The 17,696-nt window shown below is 46.4% G+C and overlaps 6 protein-coding genes across 6 annotated transcripts; 5 read left to right on the top strand and 1 right to left on the bottom strand.

Moving 5' to 3' along the window:
* Positions 1-370: 370 nt before the first annotated feature.
* Positions 371-1,065, top strand: FPOAC1_013704 (uncharacterized protein; the record flags this gene model as incomplete). Its single annotated transcript, XM_044858045.1, has 2 exons — positions 371-497; positions 551-1,065. The coding sequence occupies 2 exons, from the start codon at positions 371-373 to the stop codon at positions 1,063-1,065; spliced, it is 642 nt and encodes a 213-aa protein (XP_044700869.1).
* Positions 1,066-2,094: 1,029 nt separating this feature from the next.
* Positions 2,095-2,977, top strand: FPOAC1_013703 (uncharacterized protein; the record flags this gene model as incomplete). Its single annotated transcript, XM_044858044.1, has 2 exons — positions 2,095-2,386; positions 2,457-2,977. The coding sequence occupies 2 exons, from the start codon at positions 2,095-2,097 to the stop codon at positions 2,975-2,977; spliced, it is 813 nt and encodes a 270-aa protein (XP_044700868.1).
* A 2,601-nt stretch (positions 2,978-5,578) lies between these two features.
* FPOAC1_013702 (uncharacterized protein) lies at positions 5,579-8,992 on the top strand (the record flags this gene model as incomplete). The annotated part of the gene is made up of 3 exons (XM_044858043.1): positions 5,579-7,016; positions 7,705-7,828; positions 8,872-8,992. The coding sequence occupies 3 exons, from the start codon at positions 5,579-5,581 to the stop codon at positions 8,990-8,992; spliced, it is 1,683 nt and encodes a 560-aa protein (XP_044700867.1).
* Positions 8,993-10,005: 1,013 nt separating this feature from the next.
* On the bottom strand, positions 10,006-10,279 carry FPOAC1_013701 (uncharacterized protein; the record flags this gene model as incomplete). The annotated part of the gene is made up of 2 exons (XM_044858042.1): positions 10,006-10,015; positions 10,068-10,279. 2 exons carry the CDS (start codon positions 10,277-10,279, stop codon positions 10,006-10,008), a joined length of 222 nt encoding a protein of 73 aa, XP_044700866.1.
* A 4,369-nt stretch (positions 10,280-14,648) lies between these two features.
* Positions 14,649-15,801, top strand: FPOAC1_013700 (uncharacterized protein; the record flags this gene model as incomplete). Its single annotated transcript, XM_044858041.1, has 2 exons — positions 14,649-14,692; positions 14,754-15,801. 2 exons carry the CDS (start codon positions 14,649-14,651, stop codon positions 15,799-15,801), a joined length of 1,092 nt encoding a protein of 363 aa, XP_044700865.1.
* Positions 15,802-16,345: 544 nt separating this feature from the next.
* FPOAC1_013699 (uncharacterized protein) lies at positions 16,346-16,831 on the top strand (the record flags this gene model as incomplete). The annotated part of the gene is made up of 1 exon (XM_044858040.1): positions 16,346-16,831. One exon carries the CDS (start codon positions 16,346-16,348, stop codon positions 16,829-16,831), a length of 486 nt encoding a protein of 161 aa, XP_044700864.1.
* Positions 16,832-17,696: the final 865 nt, after the last annotated feature.

The raw sequence follows: 17,696 nt of genomic DNA, 5'->3' as shown, positions 1-17,696 counted from the left end.
CGTCTTAAAAATGACTTGGCGCCATCATTTAGGCTGCCGAAGCCGTTGCAAGTAGCCTTGACATCAATTATCGCATCTCAATTCAATATTGTTCAGTATCGGACTGGTGCTACCCATTTTGGATGGCGCTTCCGTCCAACTATCCACCGGGCGGTAGTTTAGCGTATCATCTAAGAGTCTCATAAACTTCGTAAGATTTGCTAGCTTCCTAGAAAGCCGGTAAAGATTGTTATATCATAACAAGATCAGGTCGCTCAAGTCTCATTGGCAAACTCTGCATGAACCATACCAGCGAGGAATCTGTTGAGGCGGATTCGGGGTCTTCCATCAGTTTTCAAATCATCGGGTGGCTGTTATAACCTGATAATCGATGTTTCAAACCAAGGCAATCCTCGATCACGAGGTCTGGCAAAGCCACAATGATTTTGTTCCCCCGGCGAAGGAAGAGGAGGTGGCGCTGCATTATGAGAGAGCCAAGCTGATGTGCCAGCATAGCGGTGCGTATATGATATTTTCGAGAGTGAAATCGACCAAGTCTAATTCGCGTTAGGCCTGAGTTTGCATGACATCGAAGCCCTTACTGAGAAGTTTTGGGATTTTCATTTCGACAGTAAGATTCCTTCGACCTGCACACCCCAAACAAAGCAGCATCAAAGGCAATGCCCCCCGACACCGTACTGTGGCATACCACGGGTTGCAATAGTTTTTGCTCGCTTGATAGTTCACGGAAAGAGCCAAGGGGTAAAGCCATTCGTTGTCTTTCTTAGCGATGCGGGTGCGATGCGTCCTGGGGTTTCGTTGCGAATATTACTTTCAAGACCAGGTACCAAACCGCTGGATCATGCAATCACTACGTTTCATCATGTTCAGCTACCACCAAGTGCTCTTCTCGGTTCTACTTCCAAACCAAAGCATGAGCGTGCCGAGTTTCTGCGTCAGATTTGGCGGGTTGCTGTTGGAACGTTGTCGCTCTCGATCATGGGCATATCTGCCATGCGTGTGGGAACGCGCATCGCTGCTCTCTACAGCGAACGAAGGACTATCCTGTCACCAGATGGACATTAAACTATGCCAATCATCAATTTCAGCATACATGCGTATTGTAGTGTTGTTATATGAGTACAACTGTTGTATAGTTGTACAACACTACTTTTGTTGAAGCTGTACAACACAACCGGACTTCCCAAACAACTGTTGTACAACAATAAAGCGCTTCATATAATTGGCCAAGTTGGTAGTGTTAGCTAATCAGATATTGGTTTTATCGTAGGTATACACCAGAAACGTGACGTGTCACGATGGCCTTGTTACGCCGTGAAGCTATCCGCCACCGGCTGAGTAGTAAGCGACCTCACTGATGGCTACGGCCCGTGGCACGTTTATGGCTCTTAGGCGCCCACCGTTAGCAGACAGACATATAAGTTTATGTTCTCTTTACTCCTCGGATAAGCTCTTTCACGGCCAAGGATAACTGTCGTGAATAGTTTCACGGACAGCACGAACGCCACATCACAACTAGGTAGCGCAAGGCAGCATACGGCTGCCTAAAGACCATCAATGCTGCTTATGACGAAACATAGCTACAGGAAGCCAGCTCCCAGTCCCTCATTAGATAGAAGTTAAGAGGTTTCTTCGATTCGATGTTTTCCACATGCGAGTGATGACTTTTCAATCAATGCTATGGCCGAGCTGCCCTGTCTTTATTGTTTTTGATTCTATGAATCTCACTGCAAATCCTAGACGCTTTAGGCACCATTAGTGTGCCATATGCTTAAGCACTTATTCCGAGAATCTCGACTATGGATAGCTCATCGCCTATTAATTCAACATCTGCTCAATTAACAGCCATCGAGCGGCTGGGCTGGGACTTCTACAGCTTCTTTCGTGTGGAGTTTCTTGAGAAGAACAAGACTCAAATTGGAAGGGTTCGGAAGTCTTACAAGATGACTAAAATGTTATAGACGAAGATATAGAGCCATGGCATCTTAATTCTACCCGTTTTGTCGTTGCACGTGACCTTATTGTTGTACAACTGTTGTAAAGTTGTACAACACTACCTCACAACATACAACTATTGTACAACAATACGCATCTATGAATTTCAGCACCCAGCAACGCCCTATCGTCGAAGGATGGGTCCAGGTGAAGGTTCTGACGGCCTTTGCGCACTGGACTGTGGGAATGTGCTCCAACCCTGCCCGCCCGGAGCAACATGCGCGCGCCACCATCTTCAAGGCAACAGTGATCAAAGCATCGCGGGTCTTGAGGGACCTCACAGAAAGGTGCGGTTGGCAAGGACTTTTTGCCTTCAACCAGATCAGTGAACTGGACTTGACTTTCCAAGGGAACTCCATAGCCGAAGGCGACACGCTGGTGCTATGCATCCGTACGTACCTAAATCTTCACTCGCTGCTAAGACAGAGCCTGGCGGTGCCTTGCTGACTGAAACATTTTAGGTTTGGTGTCTGAGCTCCTTGGCGGCAAACTGAAGCTTCCAACATGCCAGAATGCCTTAACGCTCCTGGCGCAGCAGGAGCAGGGCTTGATGAACGACATCCAATCACGTCTCACGGAGGTTGGAGGATACAGACAGCATCGGAGCCAAGCTTTCAATCAACATGTTCTTCCGTTATGCCGACCGCTGGTCGAAGCCATCGGTCACCGCATGGCTTACGAAGCCGCCCAGCAGGCAGGGATTTCTTCGGACGTACTGGAACTGTATGAACGTCTATCTGCGAGCAAGCCTTTGATCTATTTGTCAGCCCAAAGCATGGGCAAAGCGAGATGTGGAGACCCCCTGCTAGACGAGCAATACGAATCAACCCTAGCTCAAATTAGGTCAGAGTCACTTCATCGTGATCCAGTCGACGATTATATAACGGCGCCGATTGTGTCCGAAGAAAAGTGGAATGACTTTACCAATGGCTTATTTTGCTTCGTCCAGCCCAGCGGTGGCAAATACAACTCAAAACTCTAAAAGGTAATCGAGATTACTATCCTGGTTCAGATGATTATCATCCACAATATCGAAGAGTTGTGGCTTCCTCTCTCACCCTACAAGGAGCATTGAAGCAGTGGCAAGGAATATGAAAGGGCTTTTCTGGTTGTACTGACCACAATGGATTAGCTATAGGAAATCTTGATTGGAATAAACATCGTAAAAGATGGCATACATAACCAAACTGACCAGTGGCTAAGGGGGAATCAACGTTTCGCTTTTGAAGGCACACTCGTATGTATGTACACAGGTTTACGATACTAGGTTTACTATTTCAATCTATGCTCATGCACTATGTTTTCGAAATATTTTTCTCCTCCTGTCGTAGTCCCCCTTCCAAAGAAGATAAGGTAATAATGATAATGAATAGTCTTGGGCCACATCACGTCACTCCTTCTGATCGAGTTGAGGAGCTTGAACCTACAAAGCACAAGTCATGGGGTAACTCTTCGGCTTCGTGTCAGGTGTAGAAGGATAGGAAGAAGAGGTTTCGCTCTATCCAGAGACACTCCTACTACGGAGACGATTTGTTTCGTAGTGCTCAGTATGTGACTCTGGGCCTGAAGGCAAACCTGGCGAGGGCGCCAAAGACCGCTCGAAATCTTGATTAACCTCCCTTGGGTACAGCCGAGAAATGAGTTTGCTAGACCATACTTTGATTCCAAATTTTGGCCATTGATAACATCGAGAGTCTCGCTCAATGGATGGCAGGATGATTTCTTTTTCATCACGTTCTCGTAGGCAGCGGGGTCCATGTGCTGAGTGAGGCCGGCCAAAGCATTTGAAAGACATCATTATTCATGAGTATCTGTATAGTTTATTGTCACGTTTAGAAACGGAAGAAAACAAAGAAAAAAGACTAGAAAGCGAGAGAACAGGCCGTATGAGCGTCTTTTGAATCAGTGGAACTGAAAAGAGAAATGAAAGAAAGAAAGAAAGAAAGATGGTGCTAACACCATGTGCAAGCCAAAATAGACGCGAGAATGTTGCAGGTCGTACTATTTCCTGGTCTTGGTGTTGCGTACGATCCCAATGCTTGCAGTATTAAGCACTTGCACCTTCCTCTCCGACAATAACTCCCGTTAATTAAGAAGAGCCTCCATCTCTCGTGACAGGTATATATGCACACTGTGCACGCTTCGACAAATGACTGATGGCCCGCAAATTTGTGGACTTCCCTGACGGACTTCAGCGATAGTACTCACGACTCACATTGTCACATTGTCCCCACTTCCCCGGATTTATGACCCAAACCTCTAGGTAGCGGTGGTTCTTCTGAGTATCTCATTCCGTCAGCCAGAAGTTGCTTATACGCGGCCAAGTTGTGACAAAATGACTGCTTATGAGGTAGGGACATGTACCGTAACGACCCCACCCTAGACTTTACAAAGAGCATTTTGTTTTGGAACGGAAGGTGCAAATGCTCAATACTTTATCACTTTATCATATGGAAGCTATACCGGCTATGGATAGACCATGCACTAATGGTTTCGTTCAGCATCCATCCTACCGCTGTATTGTTCCAATCTAGATCACCGAGCCTTTCTCCAACATTTTTTGACACATATTTGAGGTCAAAGCAAATATGCTCCATGGAAGGCAAGAAAATCGTGTACACATTATCAGGTGACAGCTGTGACTGATGTCCCAAATTTACTATGAAGATAGGTTCATATATTCCCGGCCGAAATTAGAGGCCACTAGCCTATTTTCATTGAATCTAAGATAAGCTTTCGCGAACTGACTGACCCGTAGCACTTGTGGCTTACGACAGTGCACAGAGCACTGCAAAAGCCGTGATGGTTGACACTGTCTACTTGGAATGTTTGTCATTATCACATACTATCATCCAAACCTTACCAATAATAGCTTCTAAATGGTAGAGATCGTCTGGTTACGGTACATATAGACATGCTCAGAATGAGTCTTGCAAAAGAAAGGCCAGATCGGAGCGCAACTCCTTGCTCTCGGTGAAGTCATTATGGATAAACAATTGATAGCGTAGGTCAATATCTTCCTTTCACTAAGGCCTTCTCTGGTCGCAGAGGGATGATAACATCTGCCTATTGGAGTCGATAATCAGCCTTCGTGGAGACTGGTGCATGCTTAGCCATGTTCCCGACATTTCTAGCTTTACATACTGTAAAAGCTGCATGAGCCACTGCCATGATCTGTGAGCGAAAGCTTATCTTACATTTAATGAAAAATAGGCTAGCGGCCGAAATTAGAGCCCGGACTGCAAGGGTAGCAACAACTGAACTGGGACCGTGAGTTGAGCAATGTAAAAGTTGCCGTCCCATACAGGCTTGACCGCCAGCGGACACTTTGTTGCTTCAGTGACGAATGAAGGCCATGAAAGGCAATAACTATGTTGTTGCGGATGAATTTGACCTGCAAGACTGACTTGCTTAGTCGTGATATTGATGGCATGATCAAAGTAGTTATTGTCAAATTTGTTCTCTTTCGGCCGAAATGGCACTCTTGTGTGATTATTGTAAGACCCCTCTATGTATATAAGCTGTGTAGGATGCCCAAGTATCTCAGAATTTGACACAGACATCTTTGTATAATATCGTGAACATGACTTCTGTGCAAAATAACGTCAAGGTAGAATCGCCAGTTGAAGATTTGCCGATGGGTGATACCCAAGAAGCAGGAAATAGAGTAAACGAACAGAGCGAAAGCCCCTCTTCCCAGGCAGATGACAATTCATCTGGACAGACCAGTGGTACTCCACCTGGACAGAACGATGGTACTCCACCTGGACAGAACGATGGTACTCCATCTGGACAGACCAGTGGTACTCCACCTGGACAGAACGGCGGTACTTTTTTTGGACTCAACGGCGATGATTCATCTGGACAGAATGGCGGTACTTCATCTGGACAGAACGGCAATAATTCATTTGGACAGAACGGCGGTACTTCATCTGATGAAAACCATTTTATTCTAGACGGGCCCACCAAACGTGGTGTAAAGATACCTGGAGATACGAATGCAGCTCGTGAATATAGGAGTTTTAGCCCAGGCGTAGCTGAGCCCAACTCTAAGAAACAAAAGTCGAACAACAACGACATGACCAATTTCTTTGGTACATCAACCAAACAGTCTCCCCAGGGGCAGCAGACACCACAGTCTTCTCCCCCTCCTCCTGATGAAGACGATGAATACAACGAAATTATGGGCGATCTAGCGGGTAACCGAAAACCCCCAGCAAACATGCAAACGATAGCGCTTGTGCGGGGAGGGAGACGCCCCAAGTACATAAATATGTATACAGTTGGTGACAGATACATCTATCGCATTGAAGGTATGAAAAGCGACGATTTCAATGCGGCACAAGCACCTTGCCTATCAGATGAGAAGTACCGAGCTAGCCAAAACCCTGAAAGTTGGCAACATCTGGAAACCGTCCTTGGCGTGGCAGCGCCTGGTAAAGAGATGAACCATAGTGATTTCTTGTCCAGACTCGATCCAGAAAATCCGTACAAATTCAAATGGCGCCAACCTATATTCATCATAGGAAGACGGCGTGGCGGAGAAATCACGTTTGTGAACCGTGGATGGTGGCGCGCCAATTATGACCCGAAGGATCCATCCGATCGTGAAACGTACCAGGCACGGCGGCCAGAGGGATACCACTATTACTATAAAACGAAAGATGATCCTGTTCGCAGGGACCGAGAAAATAAAAATGCCTTCCAGGATTATAGACTTTTCAAGATGGCTTTCTGGTATGAGAGAAAGTATTACCAGGCCCTGCGTCCTGGACAGCCGTTTGTTGTCGAGGATCGCAAGAAGTCGCCATCGCCAGTTGACGACGATGTGGCTAGATTTAGAGAAGTGACGATCCCACCAGATGAATACCAGTCTTCGAAGGTCGTCCAGTCTATGGAGAGTCCTCTAGCAGACCCTGATGTAGAAAGTGGTACTCCTCCACAACACACATCAGCGAGAAACCCCAGCCATACCACCCCGCGATGGGTGAAACCAAACGGTCCACCGCGACCTGGGAGTAGTAGAATGTTCAATGGAATGAGACAGCCTCGGTTCGCACGTCGCCCAACAGCAATGGCTTCCTGATAAAGCAATGACTAGGCAGGGTTTTAAAATCCACAACGGCGATAACGACCCACAGAGATTGCAAGATCAAGCATTACATTACTAAGCTCGATGTTGCGACTTCAACAATCCTGACCAGGGTCAGCATTAAACTCAAGGACGAAGCTTTTTCTCTTGGTCCATTTTCACTCCTTTGATGATCAAATCAGACGTTTTCCTTTTTTCGTGAAGGCTGCCCAGTCTTATGTCATAAGAGTTTAATTGCCCAGTGTTGATGTGGCTTTCATCTTCAGATCTTTTTTCTATTTCCCAGAATTCTCTTTACGTCCACGTTAGTATCTTTATTTGAGGGTTATATCAGTAGAACAATATAGGGTTTCAATTTCAATGTTTAACAGCAAGAGTACCTTGTATTTCTATTCTCATATCGTGCAACCTATGTGATTGTGAAAAGAGGAGTCTTAATAGTCGTCAGCGATGTATGTTGTAGTGAACTTGCACCTTCCTCACCAACAATAACTCTCGTTTATAAATAAAGCCTCACATATCTGGCTTAAGTATAGACCCACATTGGGTACACCCTGGCCAGCCACAGAAAGCTATTAACTATCTCGATGTACTTACATCATTGACGCAAGCCGCAGTACTTATGGCTCGTACTGTCGATCCATCTCCACTACCCCAGATTCGCGACCCGGAACTCCAGGCGGTAGCGGTGCTGCTGAGTCCTTCACTCGCTGAGTCAAACATTGCTCATTCACCCATAAGGTAGCCAAATTATGACAGAGCATTTGCTTATGAGGTAGAGCCATGTACCCAGAGGGCCCAATCTAGACTTTTCAAAAAAGCATGTTGTTTTTGGACCGGAAGGATCCTTTACGCCAGAAGTGAGGGTACGGTTTAGCGTAACTTCTCGGCGCACATGCACATCATTTTCACTTGTGTTCGATAAAATTCGGTATGCAACCAGGTTTAGATTAAGCTCAATATTACTTGAATTCTGAAACAGACAGCATTGCTTTGCCAGTCAAGTGTTGCAGCGATAATACAATGCGTCTTCATTGTAACCACCGACGGACGATTGCCTTTCACATAGTATCCAGGGTATTAGGATATGTTCTTGCTGCCACACACGCCGTAGTTTGCCGGTCTATCGTTCCAGTTGGCATCGGGATAGGCTTTTGACCTTGGTGCTACATATACTGTCTGGGATAACGGAGTTGGCCAAATACTATCTGCATTCCATGGATGACGCCGCGCTGCCAGATATCGTGGACACAATCCTGTGTCTGGTCCACTCTCTGACAACCCTGAAGCTTGCCAGGCCGTTATTGAGGGGCAATAAAACTACAAGGGCGGCTTATCAGGCGCCCGCCATCATACGACCGGTACTCGCGGTTGTCACGGTCATTCGCAAGGATCCTTGGATGCATGGAGCTGTCGTCAAACTACTACATGCTTTTCTGTACACCAGGTTTCTCATCTTCGCCTCTAAGAGAATCAGGTTGACGAAGGTTCAATCTCAAGCCACAATATACGCCCAGTCTGTCTTCCTAGGTGCTATCTTGGCTATAGAGTCATCTGGGCTGCCTGGAGGGGTGGCAGTCTACATTGCCTCGGTTGGTTTCGTAATGGTCCTGAATCGATTTGTATCCAACCATTTATGTCGGTCAGTGTTCTCTCAAATAGGAAGTACCGGAAGTTTCCTTCTGACTCTATTACAGATCACCAGAAGCAGTAAAGTCTTCCCCGCTATTTGATCAACTTTTAGCACGATCTTTCTTGTGGATTGGACCGGCTGATCTTAACAGCATCAAGGCTCATCAACCTTCAGCACTTGCATCCTCTGCAGACGATGAATATGCCAATGACAATGCCGCTGGCGAAGACCAAAACTTCTTCCAAACTCTCAAGTTATTGAAGCGATATTAGTTACTCTTACTCGAAGGGTTATCGACTGCCAGGACTGGAAGAAGTTCATGTCTGCGTGTGACCCTCAAAGTAAGGAAGAAAGCAACAGGATAGATGACGTAGTTGGGCGAATCAGTTCAAAAGAGGACATGTGTTGTCAGACGCAAGGTTGTCATCACCAAAGTATACGCGAGCCAGAACATATAACTATATGAAACCTACTGGGGGTTTTGTGTAAAGCGGCGTTGCGCGCGGAATGGACAAGATATATTCAGTTGGAACAAAGTGGCTCGCAAGTCGCTGAGTGCTGCCCTTCGCCTCTGGATCTTTCTCCCAATCAGTCGCGTGCTGAAACGACGCAGTGCGGTCGAGGTTAGGTCATAAAGTCAAGTTAGGGGTAGGAACGGGGAATCGTTTTGAGATCAAAAATCAAATGGAGCAGAGTCTGAAGAGAGTGATATCTATTCCTATTTTGGCTATCTCATTATCCACTGGCTCACTCATATGTACGATGGGCTGAGGTGTCCGGGTAGGCATGTGTTGTCTGTGAACTACCTGATATGACACTACTTCATATGACTGAACGTCACCCAGAGTCTCGAGCTCGGCCGAAACTGAAGCCCAGCTGCAAATCATCCTAACTAGGCTAGAAGGTTTGAGCAACATGAGAGAATCACGAGAAACGGGTCCTCGAGATTTGGATTTATTTTCACACTTTACTTTGATTTTGGACGAAGCTCCTCTATTTTGACTGACAGTCTATCGCCATCCAGACAAAAGCCACTTACATTAACTTTGCAGGAGTTTGGTTCCCAAGGACCTAGCCAAGTGTCTGTAACTATTTGAATATTCAATTGCATGACAAACGTCACGGCACTAGTAAAAGCAATGTACAGCTGTCTACACCTAGCAGCAGGATATTAAGGACTAGCAATTTTGCCTTTCGCTAAAACTCTAATGTGATTCTTCCATTTAGATTGCCTAACTTTAAATATTGCTAGCCCTAAATTATCTCTATTTAGCATCAGTTTTGCTTAATAAATACTGGAATCCCCTTGTCAGTAACGTGCGTACTTTTAAAAGCCTCCTCTAGTACCACCCTCTCCTTTTTCCTCCTCCGGTTAGCTCCCAGGACTCTTCTGAGTCTCTCTTGCATAATGTACTCGCGGCAATAGGTGTTTTGGTCGCATGGAAGTCCATTTCTAGGAATCTCTGAATGTCGCGGTGGAAGTCTGGGTGCTCTTCAAATATCTGCGTTAGAACTGCTGCTTCATCGCCCCAAAGATATCCAACGTAAGCGGCAAACATTTTCCTGGTATCGTCACCCTCCTCCGTTTCTTTATATGGTATGAGCGGCTTTAACAACTTCTTTAAAAACCTCTGGTCTAGGTAGAAAATGCCAGAGCAGTTGTTTAATGTACCATCCACAACCCCACCACCCCTCTTTCGCCAGGCAAAATAAAAAAAGTTCCACCAAAACTCATCAACTTCACTTACACGAAAGTCAGCCTAAATATATAGCTACTCAAGAGAAATTACCTCTATTGATCATAAAAATGATTGGATGTGATGATTCTGACCTTATAAGGCTGTGCAGGGTACGTGATCTATGCGTGCTGTGCTATGGAAATGTCGTTAGTTTGATCGCCAAATTCCTCACCGCTCTTTGCCTTGTTTTTTGGTCTTTGTCTTTGACAACGACATGAAAATGCTTAGGTCAAGACTTCGATGGAAATACACAGAGGACGACGTGGCAGAGGCCATATTGGACGTTACTGACAATGGCTTTTCACCCCCTCAAGCCGCTCATAGACGGGGAGTGCCCCGAAGGACTCTAATCGACAGACTTCACGGCCGCGGGGCCGTGAAAGAGCAGATCCACCCTCATCGACGGTTGTCCAAGAGACAAGAGGATAGGCTGGCTTTCTGGATTCTCCGCCAGGAGTCCTTGGGCTATGCTCCGTCCCATAGTCAAATCCGCGCTTGTGTCATGGGCTTGTTGAGACAGCAGGGCGAACATCCCAACTTGGGACGCAACTGGGTGATCAAGTTTATCAATCGCCGCGCAGATCTAAAGACCAAGATGGGTAGACGTCAAGAAGCTAAAAGGTTCGACTCTTTTACCCCTAAAGCGGTTCATTGGTACTTTGATATCCGGGATGGCCAGTATGGCTGGATCAAGCCTGAAAACACCGTCAACGTTGATGAAGGGGGTATTATAACTGGTTTCGGCAAGTATTCACCTCTACTACTTGTCTGTGCTTGCATTTTGACTGACTAATTCTCTTCATTCAGGCCTAGATAGCTTAGTTGTTGGAAGCGCGGACCCGAAGCGCAAGGCGTTTCTCAAAGGACCACAAACTCGAAATTGGACTTCATTCATCGAAGCTGTCACTGCTGACGGCCGCGCTTTAGTTCCTGGCATAATCTTCAAGGGAAAAGAACTGCAGAAACAATGGTTTCTTGAGGAGTTCAAGCAGATAGCAGACTGGTATTACATAACATCGCCCAACGGGTGGACTGATGACCACATAGGCATTGAATGGCTTGAAAGAGTTTATCTACCCCAGACTACACCTGCTGACGAGTCAGACGCTAGACTGATCATTTTAGATGGTCATGGAAGCCATGCAACAGTATGTTCTCCATTTTCCCCACCTCAAGATTAGTGCTGAGTGATGGAAGGATGAATGGATGGCTACGTGCTTTTTGAACAACGTTTATTGCTGCTATCTACCAGCACACTGCTCTCATGGACTCCAGCCACTGGACAATGGAGTATTCAACGCATTGAAGGCTGCATATCGACGAGAGTTGGAAAGGTTCGCTTCGTTGACTGATTCCGCTCCGATGGACAAGGTCAATTTCATCAGGGCCTACGCCAAAGCTCGCCGAGTTGGAATGACTAAGAAGAACATACTGTCAGGCTGGAGGGTCACTGGAAACTGGCCAATTTCACGTGCGAAAGCGTTACGGCACCCTGAAATCCAACAAGATAGGCCAAACGGCAGCCCAAGAGTGACTCCTGAACCCAGGCCGTATCTTGGCTCGGACGATACGCCACAGACGAGCCGTCAAATTCGTGATCTTGGGTTGACCAAGACACCAAAGACGCGGAGACGATACAACGTGATAGCCAAGGGCTTTGAAGCTCACCAGCAGACAGTAGCGGCGCATACGCAGAGGATTGCCAGCCTAGAGGAAGAATTGGCTCGGCTGAAAAGAGGAAAGAAGAGGAAGGCGGTGCCGAATCCTAACAAACGTTTCATGACTCTTGGAGAGACTCTAGCTGGTAAAGAGTCCATACCAGAAGGGGCGACTCGTTATACGCCTATCGGGGTGGAATTTATCTCTTCAAGCGAGCAAGAGTCAGCATCGGAGGCTGGCTCGGTCATAGAAGTCAGAGAGGAAAACATACCCCACCAACCAACCAGGCGGTCGCAGCGGATAGTGAAAAAAACCAGAGTACAATAGATTGATCTACTTATGACTCATTAAATGAATGATTTTACGCATTTCTGTCAATTTGGTCAAATTCTGTGTAAGTGAAGTTGGTGAGTTTTGGTGGAGCTTTTTTTATTTTGCCTGGCGAAAGAGGGGTGGTGGCGAAAGAGGGGTTGTGGATGGTAGTACTTAATGGTAATCACCATCTCCTTGAACTGTAGATAATTTGCCAGACAAAGACATTCAGCCAAGTTAGAAAGGCCATCGAGATAGTAAGATGTTGGATAATGTTCCGGGTACCATCGGATATCGGCGAAGAAGCCAACCTGGTTTAAACCTTTAAGGTACCGGAGCCTCGCCAGATGGAGTGTCAAGTCGGCCCGTTCCTTGTCGTCTGACTCCTTCAAAGAGTTGATTTCTTCACAAATTTCAGACATGGCGGAGCTCAAGGAAGTATCTGGATAATCCGCAACATCCTCGGATATAGACTGAGCTTGGGTGGATGATTCGGTCGTGACAGACTCTGTGTCGTCGTTCGCGCGACTACTCTCAACGTACTCCTCCCGGCTGTGCCACTGGGCGTCCTCGGCCCCTATTTTCCTTTTGCTGTATCACATATCATTTCCTAATTTCGAGCCTAATTTATGCATGCTACCACTTTTGTAAACATTCACGATTATCTCGATTCGTGAAAGAATTCCTTAATTTCAGGTCACGGCCGGGTTCAAGGATATGCCCTGTAATTATAGGTAGTCTTTCGTTTTGTCCGGCTATATTTTCAAACCAATCTCCACCCCCTCCTCCCAATTGAGCAAGATCAAATGATCTGATGAAGGCCGAACCAGGCAGGAAGTCGAGAAAATTCAAGAAGAGATGGATGAGGAAGTTCACAATCGTATATACCATACATATCCCGCCACCAACCTCCACTTTGCACACTAAAACGTCATGTGGTTAGTAACTTGGTCTACATCGAATTCTCTGATACAAATTGCTACACGCAATAATAGACGGTTATTACCACAGCCGAGATGCAGGCAGTTGGCCTTAAGTTTGAATTTGCCACTTAAGATTAAATTTCGACTAAGCAGCTTGGCCGAGATAAAGGGGTAAGCACTGGGATCTTAGTCGGCTTTCTCCATGCTGCTTCTCAGCACGCCAACGGTGGCGTAGTCATTTCCACAGGGTCAGCAAGAATGTAATTGGCTATGGCAGACGAATAGTGACCGGTGGCGGCCGGCCTTCGAAAGCAAAGAAACAAGCTATCATCATGATGTTATACCGCTCGTGTCACCGCAATCTCCAATCGTCAAGGCAGTATCTCGGATAGGCTACGCGTCATGGCTGGTAACTCTCATAGGTTGGATCGGAGTCGGCTATCGATGAATCAAGGCGGAAAAAGAGGTATACCCTGCATCTTGGCTACGAGGATATGATATTGAGAGACGGTACTAGCGGGCGCATGAATATGGATGTGTATCCCTGTAACAGGCAACTTGCCGTCGGTTGTGCTGACAAGTCATTCAGGAAAACACCTCGGCCTCTGCCTTACCGCTAAGTTATGTTGCTCGCAATTTCGCTAAAGGGCTTCGTGTATCTAGAAAGAAGAACTAGTCTATCCCAGGCCAAAGGGTGTTGCTTCTAAAGTTAATACGATTAGGTCTCACCAGATAGTGGCATTTCATAAACCTTAGTTAGTCACATGGTAACATAGCGCGCACGCAGGATCATGGCTAACAGCTCGGGGTTTGCGCCATGATCTACAAACATGTCTGTCTTTCACATATCCCACTCTCCCTCCACCTCTCCTGGTCGCTGGCTGGTCGCTGGCGGTTTGTAGAATTTGGATCGGATCATCCAACAGGATAGAATATCTTTAGAAATAAAGTTGTATCAAATGAAATACTGTTTACAATTACGGGGTACATCCCTGGCCGAATGCGACATGTAATCACACTCGAGATTAATACCTGATCTGTCACATCATGATGGGTGAAACAGGGGCTGAGGATGCGAGGTGGCACAGCCGGAAGGAGCGCGTGGAAGTGATTGGCATTAAGTGGAAAGGGGAGCGCAAGCGTTGGATGCTAGGTACTTAAAGTTGGTGCCTGTCCACACTTCACTGACAGAAAATCTGCACCAGAACGCTACATTTACATATCCTCCTTACATCAATCAGAGCGCCTCACAGATTATATGCCGGTCACTCAGTTGCTGAAACAGTTCTATTATCATGTCTAGCAGACTTAAAAGTTCTACTTTCGGATCGAACATTGAGTAAGTTTTCATCTTGATGCGACATTAAATAGAATTAGACTAACAAGTGATACCTATCCAGCGTATACAAAAGTCCGCCGATAACATTGTTTGTTGATGGAAAGCACAAATACTATATATCGGCGTGTCTTGCCGCCCGTATGTCAAAGGTATTGGAGGACGCCATGAGCAACCCCCAACAAGAGCCCATGCAATGTGAATACCACTTCCCACCTGGTACCAAGAAGGAAATGGTAGAAAGATGGTTACAGTACGTTTATACAGGCCAATATGACAGCTTTCCGGATGCAACTTCAGAAACCAGTGGCACGAACGAAGAGATGGAGTCTGTATCTCCCAGCACCTTCCCGGAAGGTACGATCAGCACCTGTTTGGCAGACACGAACGACGAATCAGAGTCTGTAGCTTCCGGCACCTTTTCGGAAGGCACGAACGACGAGACAGAGTCTATAGCTTCCGACACAATTCAGGAAGGTTTGCCTTCTCCAGAGCCTTCAGTAAACACTAAAATTCTGTTTCCTTACTCTGTTAAAGGGTTCATCACACAGATGCGGGATTACCGACGTGATGGGATCAAACTCAGTTGCCCCTATACCACGACCAAGTGTGACCCGTTCTGGGAGTTCTATCAAAAGAGACCCGAGGGTGCCTACAAAGTGGAATATCCGAATACGAACGCGAGACCGGCTTGTCGTGAAGCATGCCTCATCGGTCATGCCAATTTGTACATCTTCGCACAACACATGCAGATGCCTGAAAAACCACTGGAAGATACCTGCTTGTGGACAATGTTCTTTCTACTTCGCCAATTCGATCATGAAAGCGACAAATTCAGCACACTTGCTAAATTGATTGACTTGATTTACAGGAATACCACTCAAACTGACGACAAGGCCAGAGAACTTGTTGCACAGTACATTTCGCTTTTTGCTGAATATCTGGAAGACAAGCTAGAGGATTCTTTGAATAATTATAAAGATTTTGAAAGGGATTTCCGCCATCAGGTGATCTCCAGGCTGCAAGCCAGGTACAAAAAGCGACCAATTTCCGAAACCACAGAGGAATACCACGACAACACACGCTCTACGAAACTTTCCAAGCATCTCTGAAGGGGAAAGCTGGAAGAACGCAGGTCAGTGACACGAAAACCGATGGGTTGAGTGAAACTAATTTCCAAGAAAGAATGGCTTGGGTGTGTTCCGCTGGATAATGCTATCCTGAAGGGAATGGATCACTGAAATCGGTCAGTGAAGGTCGGCGAAGTCCTGTTCAATGTTTGGGTAATGAAATGTTTGGAGATTGTTGTCTTTGGTTCTGGATTTGATAACTGGGACATCTTTCGTGTTGCATTCTTGGAAAATCCGTTATCTTCATCTTTATCATTTTAATTGAGTTAAGCTTGGGCCTATTGACTTGCAAACATGTGTTTACGAAGAAGGAATGAGATTGGTCCTTCCATCCTGTCAACTTGCAAAGGCAGTCACGGCGGTTTTGAGGCAACACTTACCTAAGGCGAAGTTGAGGACACCAAGGATGAAGATGGATAAGGAGACGATGAAGCGGAAGAACATGCCGAATGGAGATGGAGGAGATAATTCAATGAATGATACAATGAGGAATGCGGTAAAGCAGCGGCCGGAACTCCCGTCAGAAATGCCACAGCTGGGAGGTACCCAAGAAGAAGAGGACAACGAGACAACCGCAAAGCTGTTCAGGACACCATCAAGCTCACCTTCGTCACCAAGGCGCTTCTTCACGCCCTCTGGCTCTTACGCACGAAACAAACTCGCTGAGTACCAAAACCTTCGTGCAAAAGCCCGGTGGGAGATAATAGAGAGAGATCGCAAGCGTGTGGAGGCCGGCATGATAGAACAAGCAGTAGCTGAGAGTCTCAAGACAGCCACAGTAACTCAAACCTGCACATCCGCACAAAACACGGATCAACAAAACACAATTTCGTCACTAAAAGAACCTCTACCCCATGATGGGAAAGATAATCACTCATCACCTCCTTCTCAGGACGCCGCCAGTCCTAGTGGATCAGAGGATTTATACGAAGGCGCCTGGTTAGACCAGCTGCTTCTTGAGGAGCTGGTTTACGACGGCACGACTTCTGCCTTCTCCAATGGCTTCTCGTGAAGCGATGAGCATGGTAGGACGAGACCGGGTGGGCAGTGTTGCGAATAATATAAACAATACATATATTGGCAATATGGAAGCCTCGCAATATTATTGTATTGCCAAGTGGTGCATATTGTATTAGGCCATATGACATTGGCCTATATTGTATTGTATTGCCAAGAACCCAATATATTGCCAGTATGACAATACATCCCATATATTGCACGTGATCTGGGTTATTCTACTGCGGCAGCTAAAGTACATCACCTTGAAGCTCTCGTATCCCAAACCATGACTTCAGGCACTCCAGAGCTTCAACTACATCACTACCAAGCCGATTTCGACGATCTGTAATGGTTATCTTGGCCCCGGAGAAGAGCCGCTCCGGCTCCGCAGACATTGCGGGAATTGACAGTATGTCCACCGCCATTTCACTCAAGTTTGGGTAGTTTTTCTGCTGTGTCTCCTCTAGCCACCATGCAAGGGCGCTTGTGAACCCGTAAACCCGTTCAGAGTTGCAATATCGTTCATATTCATCCGTGACGAGCGACGGCTGCAGGTGCTTGTTCCTCCAGTTCAAGAACTCGTTCGTGGTCGTCGATGGGACCTCGCAGAGAGGAAGAGGTGATTCCACGGGTTTATAGTCATTCCACGCTTAATCAGGACTATCAGATACTGATCTGCCGGCTATCCTAGCTGCAAGGCGGATACAGCTCTGAATCCATTTACAAGCCCATAGTAAAAAAAAGGCGCTAATGAACAGACGACCTGAACCCAAACGGATTCAGGTCACCCACAACTTTTTGTCGGTAAAATGCATTTCAAGTGGATGCATCGATTTATTACGTTGAGGCGACTTATTATTTATATTATCAGCCTGCGA

The sequence above is a fragment of the Fusarium poae genome (genome assembly GCF_019609905.1).
Source record: "Fusarium poae strain DAOMC 252244 chromosome Unknown contig_3, whole genome shotgun sequence".
NCBI lineage: Eukaryota > Fungi > Ascomycota > Sordariomycetes > Hypocreales > Nectriaceae > Fusarium > Fusarium poae.
The sequence above is the reverse complement of the archived record's forward strand: the minus strand, read 5'-3'. Positions and strand labels throughout refer to the sequence as shown.